This window comes from Ambystoma mexicanum, chromosome 6p, assembly GCF_040938575.1.
Source record: "Ambystoma mexicanum isolate Mex_15411 chromosome 6p, UKY_AmexF1_1, whole genome shotgun sequence".
Classification (NCBI taxonomy): Eukaryota; Metazoa; Chordata; class Amphibia; order Caudata; family Ambystomatidae; genus Ambystoma; species Ambystoma mexicanum.
This window is the reverse complement of record NC_090935.1, coordinates 654,627,866-654,640,078: the sequence shown is the minus strand read 5'-3', so window position 1 is coordinate 654,640,078 and position 12,213 is coordinate 654,627,866. Positions and strand designations below refer to the sequence as shown.

General features: G+C 42.5%; 1 protein-coding gene across 5 annotated transcripts in view; it reads left to right on the top strand.

Moving 5' to 3' along the window:
* Positions 1-12,213, top strand: part of BDP1 (BDP1 general transcription factor IIIB subunit) — a 2,223,165-nt gene that overhangs the window by 1,400,123 nt on the left and 810,829 nt on the right. For all 5 annotated transcript variants that reach the window (XM_069627521.1, XM_069627519.1, XM_069627520.1 and 2 more), the window contains one exon: positions 4,085-4,451. In XM_069627521.1, the coding sequence (XP_069483622.1) occupies positions 4,085-4,451 (367 nt within the window). The remainder of the gene's footprint in view (positions 1-4,084; positions 4,452-12,213) is intronic.

Below are 12,213 nucleotides of genomic sequence, written 5' to 3'. Positions count from 1 at the left end.
CCACCAGCCAAAACTCGATCAGGGGGGACGGAGACGTGCCCCCTCGACTAACAGACCCCAGGGCAATCGAATTGCCCCGACCAGTACGTCCACAATTTGATGGTTTGTACTGGTTTCTGTTAATAATTTGGGACTAGTAAAGTCAATGGCGACTTTACATGCCCTGGGAGACAGTAGTCAGTCGCAGGGTATGGAGTCTATGTTGGGGTGCCACTGTGACACCCCTGTGTTACTGCACGGAGGGTGCTGTGTAACACACATAGTAAAACACATGAGACCCTATGGCGTAAAGGACCCCATAGCCCATAAAACACATTAACAGTCAAAGGAACACCATAAATCATGTCCAAGAGTGGGAGAAAGATTCTCACTCTTGGCAGGAGAAAAAAAAAACAAACTCCAGAAATCCGACAAAGCTGCTGGTGGACTCACTAGGTTAGGAAATACAGCCTAAAGAGAGAATTCTCCCTAACGGGTACTACTACCGAAAGTCCTATATATCATTCAGTCGCTCAATGTTAAGTTTACAAAGAAAAACTTATGGTGCATTGATAGTGTGTTCCAGGAATTTTTGTGGGGCTGAGTATACCTCGCTGTATGCAGGTTCGTAGTGTGCAAGAGGGGGGATTTGGATACCCTAACCTTGGGAATTACTGCAAAGGATTTATTTTGAAAAAATCTGTCGCTTATTTCAACATGGATAGTTCCTTGACTCCGTTGTGGGCACAAATAGAAAATCAAAGAATGGGGCCGTATCGGATGGAGAGTTTATATTCAATGGGGAAATTACCTAAACCAGTGTCTTGTTTGCAGACAGTGGTTGCTACCAAGGAGGCTGTTACATCAATGATAATGGGGAGTGGGCAGGGATTGTTATTGTATAGGGAGGCTTCCATTTGGCACAATCCAGGTTTGCAGATCAATAACAAATTGTTATGTTGGAGGAGTTGGATTAGTAGAGGTGTATTTTTAATTGGGGATGTCTGGTGTGATGGTAGTATGGTGGCTTTTGAGAATTTAAGAGAGAAATTTGGCTTGCATAAGAGAGAGTTGAGGAGATATGGTTTGTTGATGACCTTGATTTTAGAAAGACAACGGATGTTAGAGGTTAATCTAACGCAGAGACCCGAAGGGTGTAACCTTCTGCAATCTGCACCATATAAAGTGTCAACTTTTTTTGAATCTTTTCCCATTAGAGGCTCATCTGGCTGAATCATGGGATAAGTTGAGACTTACTTGGTCTGAGGAAAAGTTGACTTGAATTTACGTTATATTCACCAGAAGATATCGGGGCGCCTTTATTGGACACCGGTTCGGATGCACAGATTGGGATTAATAGGAAGTGAAAATTGCTGGGGATGCCACAAGGAGAAAGGTACCCTGTTACATATGATTTGAAATTGTGCCAGGGTGAGGGATTTTTGGAATGACGTATTGGATAGAATTGATTTAATATGGAATCTTATATTTCCGAGAACACCATCTGCAGTGATTTTATAATCCCCAAAGTATTGTAGGTCTATTGATTGTACAGCATTAGGTTGGATTAACAAAATCCTCTTGGTCGCAACAAGGCAAATACTAAGATTCTGGAAAACAAGGAAGAAGCCATGTTTGGCAGAATGGCTAATGTGCAAGGTCTCTCGAATTTTGAAAAGGTTAAGTTTGGTAAGCAACATAGGGAGGATGTTTATATGGAACAATGGGGACCATTCAATGAATTTTATGATTAATATTTAGACAGTGTGTTTGTGACTTTGCTTGATGTTGTCTAGTGGGGTTTTGTGTTGCGAGTATGAGTTTTGTCATGTCTTGTGTTTTGTGTTTTATTAGTTTATTGAACTGTATATTATTTAACCATTGTTTATTAGTGATTTAGATTCATTGTTCACCTTATATAGACTATGATTTCTGATTTAATTGTTAATTGCTTAGAATGATGGTTTTACTTTGCTGTACTACATATGTTACTTATGTATTGATTGCTTATTTGTTATTGCTTTTCATAAACTTTAAATAAAGTGTTTAAAAAAAAAATGCTTTCCACCAAGTTTTCAGTATGTTGCTTTGGAATACTCTGAGAGATATGGAGCTTTCTCCAACCCTCTTGGGGCAATACAAAATGTATATACAGGAAATGAGGCTGTAGTAAGATGGAGTGCTGATGGTAGGGTGACTAAGAAATTCCCGATCCAGATTGGCATTCGTCAAGGATGTGTACTTGCCCACAAATTATTTTGCCTTTTTATTGATGACATAATTCACATACTGTTGAACTGTAATGCGCCAACACTAGTTGGAGAACATTTTCCAATTTTATTGTTCGCGGACGATTCTGTACTCTTATCCCTAACCACGCTAGGGTTGAAAAAACAACTGAAGGCCTTTGAAGAGTTTTGCGATAGCATTGGTCTTTTCATAAATGTAGGATTAACGAAAATCATGATTTTTAGGAAACACAGAACTAAGGAGCTACATAGACTTATACTATTAAAGGGGAACAGGTTGAGCAGGTGGAGTACAACTACCTTGGTCTACGATTCGCAGAGGAATGCAATTGGTCTTCCCAAGTAGCCAGGGCAGATGTAACACATAATCGCTATGGTGGCGACATTGTCAAGTTCGCTCAGGACCTCAGAATATGGACATGGCACGTTAAATGTATTCCTGGAAGCCTATTCGGCCCAAGCAAGGCATGCCACACTCTATGGGGCCAAGTTGTGTGGAGAGACTAACTGCAATAGGTTAACTATAAGCAAAAATAAATTAAGAATGTGTTGGGGCTCCTTAGGGACACACCAAACACGCTAGTTTTCCCTGAGGTTGATGTACAGAGAATTGAGTCTATGTGCAAGTTAAAACCCTTACAGTATTGGATCAGGGCATGGTCCTCACCTAGTCTCGTAATGTTTAGATTGGCATTGGATGATATTTTGTTGCAGGAGGGATGTTGTTCTCTCCCCTGGATGAGATATTTAAAGGATGCTTGTAATACACTAGGTTGTTGTGAGTATTGGTTAGAACTTCAACTCATAGACCACGGTGCAAAAACAAGGATCAGGGAAGCCTTCATGCAGAATGAAGGAATTGGATCTTTAGTTGACATGCTAACTACTGAAAGGGGAAGCAAATATTGGAACCTGAAACAGACTCCTGCTTGTGAAAGATAAATGGATATTGTGTCCCCAAAATGTTCTAGGGCCTTATACCTAAAACTTTGGTTTGGTACATTACCACTAGCCAAAAGTATGCATTAATGTAGTAGTAATGCACCCAAAAGATGTCCCTCATGTGAGAATGAGATTGAGAATATAATGCATTCTTATTTTGTCCATCATATTACCATAATTGTTGCATTGTTTAATTTAGTGCCCATGATTATAGTGGAGAAGACCGGGAACCTGAAATTTAATCGGTATTGTGTACGAGTTTGTTCTGATATGGGTCATATATCACTATTGGGCATATGATTTTTATGCATTAGTAGGTATATTTTAAATCTTATTTTAGAAATGTTATGGGAATCAAATGAAATTGTTTGATTATGATTACCTTTTGTAATTTTAATTTTATACTGTGCTTTGAACCTGTTTCTATTGTAGTTAATACTTTCATGATCTGATTGATTGAAATAAAGTTGAATGACTGACTGAGAAGACGACTGTCTAGCACATTAGTTATTCCTTTAGGTAGTGAATACCCCATAGCCATAGGGATATTTAGCTTTACACATTAAGGACATTTTTCAACAAGGTTTATTAAATAAAGAGTCTGCGTTCTTCTGACCATCACAATATGTAATCATGCATTTTTAAGACTAAATATAGTTTCTGGTAAATTACAGATTCCACACTGCTAAGATGCATGTGCATGAACTAATCAGTGTTTTATGGGCAGTTACTAATTCGTTAGTAGATGCTCTAAGAGACTTTGTTGCCTGCAGTTTTGTTTTCAAGTGCAATGAACTGTAACTTAAGTACCCTGAAATGTGACATTGTTTTGATGGCAATATCAACCCAAGAACATAAATAATTAGATCTCTAGCTTGATCGTATCTAAATTTGCTTTTGTTATTTGTGTCTAGGCTAGAGACGCAAGATAAGCAGATGATTCCATTAAAAGCAGCATTGCAGAGAAAATTAGTTGCTATACCACGTAATGAAAAGGGAGTGACTTTTCAAAAACCTAAGCAAATCATCAAAAACTCAAAAAATGTGAAAGGAAAGAGTCCTGGAAGGAAACCTGGTGCACCCAAGACACCCCTCGTGACCCTCAGGGCTTCTTTACCGGATGAGGATGAAGAGGATGATGATGCTGATGCAGACATTGACTTTGATGAGGAGAGTAATCAGCTGGCGCCGGAACAAATTAACAAAGCCCCTGTGTTTGTGCCTAAAGGTCTTCGATCTCCGAATCCTGTTCAAGGAAATGTTGAGGAAACGATGGAAGAGGTATGATTGTAATTTATTCGAAGTCTTCTCTCCTGCATCCCTATAATCACATACTCCTAGGTTCCATACAGTTGCCTCCATAGTTATGGTGGCTGTTCCCCCGAAACTGGGCTGGGACTGGAAAATGCTGTGTAGCAGCAAGAATTCATCAACATAAGAATACTGGGCAAATTCCCATAGTCCTATATCTCACACATATGCATTAACCTTTAGAGATAACACACACTGTTGTCAACGGTTAACTAGTTAAATGCACGAAAAAATAGTTGGATTAGAGAGAATAATCACAACCAGTTCCCTCTTTTTTGTGAAGTCCAGTCCTAAGATGTATGCGGCCTTGTGTCCAAGAGTCACAAATTCCACTATGGTTTCTCCAGGGAAGGTTTCTTTGAGTCAGGTAAGTACCCCCATGCTCTCTCCTGTTACAAAGGTAAGTCTTGGGGCAGGATGCTTGCCCCAGGTATGACAAGCAAAGGCTAGGCAAGAGGGAGTGTAGGGACAAGTTCTCCACCCAATGTTACCCTAAGGGAGACAGGGGAGCACAGAAACTGGCATGTTCACTTACCTCCCCCCCGAGTCCAATTCTTTCAGTGACACTGTAGGTCTTATGGAATTCAAATTTGCTACAGCTACAATCCTCTGTCCTTGTTTTGGGTGAGGTAAGTCATGAGTGCAAAGGTCAATTTCCGTGTCCAGAGCTGGTCACAGTCTCCCATAAGGTAACAGTGGGTGGAGAGCCCTTGCCCTAAACTCCTTCTCACCTGGCCTTTGGTCATAGAACCTGGGTGAAGGATCCTGTCCTAATACTTAGAGTGGGTTACTTACCAGAATTTAAATAAAATGCTTACCTTACTTTAAGGAACTTTTCAATCCCCACCACAGCCTACTGCATCAGTTCTGATAAATCTTCCCTCGAGGAGCCTTAGTGGAACTTCTGACTCTTGGGCACAAGAGCCCATACATCTTAGAGCTGGACTTCATAAGACAGAGGGAACTGGGTTGTGATTCTCTCTAATAATTTTTTCGTGCATTTATCTTCCTGTTGACAACTTGTATGTGTTATTATCTCTTAAGGTGAATATTTATATATGTGATCTCTGGTTCTTGATGATCTTATCTGTGATATATTTATGCATTATGTGTTCAGAAAGGCCTAATAATATGGCTTTTTACCCCGTTCCAAGGGCTGGAATGAATGGTAACGGCCCAGCAGCCCATGTTAAAGGGGTGAGGAAAGCGAAGGCCTTTAACGAGGGCACCAGGACTTTACAACCCGTTCCAGCCCTTGGAACGGGTTGTTAACGCCATAAGCACCCGTCCCAAGGACTAGGATGGTGCTAATACAAAGTATTATCTTTCTGTGAATGGATCATCTCCCAGTGTCCTGTTCACATAAAAAAAATACTGTTCGAAGATGGCCGCCATGGAATGAAAAAGTGCTGCTCTATACAGAGCCCCTCTTCCCTTTCCATGGTAGCCAGCCGGATCAGAGGTGAAGAAGCGGCGGTGGCCAGTGCTGCCGCAATAAGGTACGTTGGGAGCAGGGAAGAAGTATAAAATAAAAAAGAAATGTTTTTGAGCTCCACCAAAGATGGTTGCTGATTGACTTGGACCACTGTGAAATACCTTGCATATCTTTTTTTTTACCTGCAGCCGACATTTTTTTATTGATTGTTTTTGCAAGATGCCATACGTCAAATTGGTGATTTATATTTTTGTACTCCTCTCATTGTCTTGGCAATTGAAACGTGTCTGTCCGTGGCTATCAGGTCGATCACCATTCCCCGCGATTGTAGTTCTTGCAATGATGCTACAAAGCCAACTTTCTCCATGGCCACTGAGGATGTACTTTGTGACACCTGCACGACCACCGAACTCACAATTTTCTTACTTTCCATGTCCTGAAAGTGGTAGGTGCAGTACTTGGCTGAAAATCCTGGACTGTCGCATTGTCCATCACCGGCTAGCCTGAAGCGTTTGCCCGCGAATGTACTTTCCATTGACATTTTTTCCATTCTCCAAGCTTCGCTGATGGCTGGAAATAGATAATCGGTTTGGTATTTGTAGAACTGACTTTTCGCAATGAAATGGATTCCCACAAACTGAAAGAAATACTGTAACTTTTTAAAACTTGAACCACTAAAAAGTGCGGCCGCTGCACAAAGTAGATTGCCTGCTGGCAGTTGCCCCAGCATGGGTTGTGCAGACCATGCGAACGGATGATATTGTGTACAGGTGGCATGTATTTTAAGGTTAGTGCCTCGAATTGCATGAGTCACATTAATCAATGGCTCCCCACATACTTCCCCACCAACCCAATGCCCACATTTCATCATCATAATAATATCAATCAAACAACTATCGAATACAATGAATTTGGCCTCTTTCCTTATACTGTCACTCTGCATCCCAGCTGGTTCGGCCTGTAACGTTGAGGACATGTCACTCACATGAAAGGTAGAATCTCTGATATCGTCTTCCGCTATGTTCAGTGATATTGATGGTGTTTCATTGTCGTCCACTTCATTCTCTTCCATTGCAACATCTGTTCCTTCTCCGGCGATGGGTGAATAAAACAATTTCTTCAACTTTCTCGCGGTCTTAGTTTTTGCGGGTGTGGATTCTGTGAATTGATCTCCGACTGCATCCGAACTACCAGGAGGACATTCACTATCAATGGCTGGTGGTGGTATAGCTCCGTTGTCAATCACTTCATATTCTTCCCATTGGCACGATGCATCTCCAGTCTCAAGTCCCTGCCAAAAGGTTTGACAAGCAACAACTCTTGTTCGCTTCACTGTCTGTGTAGATCTAGTTCGTACACCCACTCGCAACTAGAGGACAGATTGGAAAAGGGATGTTCAGTTTAAACACAACTTACAGTATTGAACTATTAACAGTGAAAAACAACATAATATAGTGACCAGGACACTAACCTTCTTTTGCTTTCTTTTCTTTGAAACTTTCTTGCCTCGAACTTCAACATCAGGACGCTGTTGCTCCGACTCGACTGCAACGACTATATTTTCATGATAAGCACATCCATCACGCACTGACGCTCCATCGACTCCCTGAAACATAGAACTTTCATTAGTATGTATAATAATATTGAAAACACAAAATGTACTTGGGGACCAATACCCACGTACATCTCAATAGCAAAACACGAATGAACGCATTGTGTAGAACATTCAAACGACAATTATTCACGCATTGTTGATCTAGTTAGATGGAACTGTCAAGATCCATACCTCGGGCTCCGCATAGACTTCCATTGATATTATTGAAGATGACGCTTCATCAACTCCCTGAAACACAGTAATTGCATTAGTATGGTTTTCTATTTTGTTAAAAAGAACATAAACTTTGTGCAGGCGTCAACGGCTCATCTAAATAGACCTGCACAAATGATCAGTTGTCTAAAATAAATAATGGATATCTAAATATGATTCGATTTGCTCGATCGTTGGAAGTGTCACCACCCAGAGATCTGCATCAACTACTAGGGGTGATGTTCTTGTAGAAGAAGCTCCGTCATCTCCCTGAAACATAGTACTTGCGTTAATAAAGAAGGAAGTATAGCGGATGTAATCACGTCATATGATCTCGCTTGATCGAACTGTCAGTATCCATACCTCGAAATGCATAAGAACATCAAGGGACGCTGTAACTGCGGTGCACACTTCTGCAAGCTGTTGCGCCGACCCGTAACTGCATGCTCCCCCTTCTTCTTGGACTAATGCTCCATCGACTCCCTGAAACATAGGACTTTCATTAGTAATGAACACAATATTGAAAAAAGAAGACACATAGGAGGGCGACGACAGAAGGACATATCAATGGCTAAAAACGAAAGAAACATTGTGTGTAACAATCACGCTACAAGAATGCAAGATCTGATGATCTCCATCGATGGAACTGTCCGGAAACGTACCTCGAGCATCTGAGTGACATCAACGGTTGTCGTCAATGCGTTGGACTCCTCAGCATCTCCCTGAAAGACAGTACTTGCATTATTTTGGATAACAATAATTATAACTGAAAACAAAGACTAGAGGACGAGTACTAGGGTGTACCATTAGGTAAAATAATTACACGATAAATTAAAACTATTGATTACCATGCCTAAAACAAGTCAGTGGCAGAATAGCTAAGTAAGATTACCCGATAGGCGCTTGAAGTGGCTGATGACTGCAATAACGACACGGATGGAGAATCTTCCGCCTTCATATTGAGTGGATACATAAATGGGGAAATTATTGTTAGCTAATGCTACACACTACCGCAAGGCCGAGAGCTAAATCCGTAAACTTGACTCACCAGTGGAGGGATGTGGACGAATAGAGTGGGAATAGCGGTTGAGAGCAATTTTCGCTTCGCTCGCGGTGTGTTCTTCTTTATTAGCAATGATGTGGAGTACATGTCTGAGCTAAAGTGCCTGCTGCAGATGCGGTATCGATCACCCCTCTTGTCCGCAAAGACTTCTAGGACTCTACTTTCAAGCTCAGACGGTGGATATCCGCAATATCGGACCCATTCTCTTATCTGATCTATTGTCTTAGGGAAAACATGCATTATAGTACCTTCAGATTTTTTATGGGTCTTCGAAGGGCAACCGCCAATGGAACAGGCAGGCATTGTGGAAAGTTCTGAAAAGTAAAGATCTTTAATTCCCGATTCAAACTCATTCAGTTAAAAGTGCTGCATAGGTTCCACTATACTCCGGCTAGATTGCATCGCATGTCCAGTGAGCATCCTTCTAGTTGCCCTCGATGCGGGCATGACGACGCGGACTACATCCACATGATCTGGTCCTGCCCCCGCCTTACACAGTTCTGGGGAGCGGTTTGCGCGACGGTATCTGCTATGCTCGATCACCCCATCGATCCTTCTCCAGCATTGTGTCTCTTCCATGATCTCCCTGGCCTCCCTCGTAACTCTAAAAAACTGACTGGCCTCTGCATGCTCTTAGCGGTTCGGTCCATCCTGCTCTGCTGGCTTCGCCCCTTTCCCCCCACACATGCCCAATGGTTAAAGGCGTTTACTTGGGCCTCTGACTCTGAGGAAACTTGGTCTCACATGCAACCTACTCACTCCAGGCCTAGGGACATCTGGCTTAGATTCCGCTCCTACTTGTCCGACCTTGACATGACTCCGGCTGCTTCCCCTCCACCTGCTCTTTCTCACTAGTCTGAGAGTTCCCCCCATTTTATTTTGATCAGCCTCCCCTCCCCGTATGTCGTTTGTAATTCTGTTTTCTTTTTTTTGAGTCATCTAATGTGCAATCTCCGTATGACTGTTTCATGATCTGTATTGTCAGTCTGTACCTGAAAAGTAAAGATCAACAATTCTCTATGAATACCAATGTGTTAAAAAATTAAATGACACATAAAAGGTTCAATGCAAGGTTCATTTTAGTTCTTGGAACTATACACGTTATTCACATGCGGATAAGTATTTGAATAACTTTAAAAAAATAGAGAAATAATTTGACTAAACTCAGAACATGTGACTAGTTCCTTGCATGTACTGTCTTGAACGAAAAGAAAACATGGATGCAATTTGATGACTACTAGCAAATAGATATAAATTAAAATATTGGACGCAAAATGATTATGGTACATGGCCTTACCTTGACGAACAAACAGTTAGATGCAGGGATCAGAGTAGTTTCTTGTCGTAGAACAGGGAGCAGTTCACAGGTTGCAAACTGACGAGTTTGCTCGAAGTGGTCACGGAAGTTCACAGAGACGAAGAGCAGATAACCAGCACCTTCACGGGTTGACTAGCAAAGCGCAAAGAAGTTCTCATTAGAAATATGAAGTGGGTTATAAAGAATTCGAAACAGGGGTGTGTTTGTGAATGAATGACGTGTATATGTCGTGGCATTATGCGGTTTGCAGGGGGGCGTCCAGCGTGAGGGGGGATGCTTGGCAGGAGACATGGGGTCTGGAGGTAGACATGGGAACAACAAACCATGCTCTATAGACCACTTTGAAGTGTACATGGTCTTTGGCACCTCTTGGCCTTTATCGCTCCCTGACAGCTCCACTTGCCAGCGCAAGTACCCCGGTGCGAACTGCCTTTGATAGGGCGGGGGGTGGATTGGGGCGGTGGTCGTGCAGACAAGACTCGTTTGCCGCAGGGCCTCACCAAGGAGAGGCCATCTAACTGCATGTAAGAGGCAGGCTGCAGGATCTAATACTTGGAAGGCAGGGGGGTGAGTTTATAAATACCTCACCCTCCCAGGAGAATATATGGGTGAAGTTCACCCTGGAGACCCTGGATGCCTAGGCAGTTAGTCAGCAGCAGGCTGGCCTGTGGTGGCAAGGCGGCACGGGCCAGAGGGGGTCATCTCTGTACCCGGTGCCCAAAAGGATGATTTATTATGATCAACCATATTGATTATTTACCTATAACCATGTTTTGTATCAATAAAATCCAATGGCCTTTTATTGCCAACGCTTGAACAAAGTGGTGTGGTAAGTATTTTTGGGGGAGGAGGCAAGGCCGGGAGGCTTGATGCCAACCCGCAAAATAACATATGTATGTCTGCTGCATATGGGTTCAACGGTTATGTGGATTGAAGGTGGGCGGCCAGCGTGAGGGAGGATGCTGGCCGGAGACATGTGGTGTGACAAGACAAGGCACAGGAAGACTATTCAATGGAGACACACTAGATTCATTTAAAAAATCAAAACAACCATTGTTAAAATATATGTTGGGTTTTATTTTAGATCTTAATTTCAATTGAACATAAATAATAAACATTACACATTGTAAAGTTCCGGTTGCAGCACATCCAGGGAAAATCCGCGGTATTGTCCACTGTCGCTGGGGAAATGTCTAATGGCAAGTACCGCACAGGCAGGTATTACTCTCCGAACGCGGTGTCCGAGCCTCCCTTGAAGCCACCAAGTGAAGCAACGATAGGCCACCAGCCTGTACCACCTGTGAAAATGAAAGATGCAAACTGTATTAAAATGACAAAACTTTCTTATCAATGTCGATTCAGGTAAAAAATGTCATTCTGCTTTGAAAAAAATTCTATCTAGAAAATGCACAATATGGAACCAATTTACATGCATTCGAATGATATGTAGATGTAATTTTATATGTGGGAGACGACCATGAAATAGTAGTGGCATCACTGACATCACAACCAGAGTATACTTACTCGTTACTCGGATTACGCGGACGAACAGTGCCGCGAAGTTCGTGCATAAGCACCATCATCATCCTCAACACGGTCCGTGAGAGGCAGGCTTCCTTGAACTCTGGCAGCTCGGTGATGCATTGCGGACTTGGCTCGCCTTCTGAAATGTAGGCCAAGCACCCGGAATTTTCACGGCAGCAGCAGTTCTCCTCCTCAGTTGGCATTAGCTCGCACCGATTGCACGTGCACCAGGTGGAGACGCCGTCCATGCGACATGGTCCAGGCTCTTCATCCGTAGACTGGTCCTCCCAACTGCCGTCCGAATCCCCATCGTTTTCGCGTGCTTGCCTTTCCAGTAGTTCCTCCTCGGTGTACTCGGGCTCGTACATATACAGCATTATTGTAGCCATTGTGTGGTAAAGAAAGTAAAATAATTTACAGAGATGGTACAGGTGTTCACAAGGCGTAGAAGCGGCGAAGGTAGCTGACCAGAGTACAGAAACGAGTCACAGAATACTCAAAGTAACACAGAGCGAGTAATGGAATCGAAAATCTGCTGCTGTGTGTTGTGAAACGGTGTGTTTATACTTATTGAGGAAAGAGGCG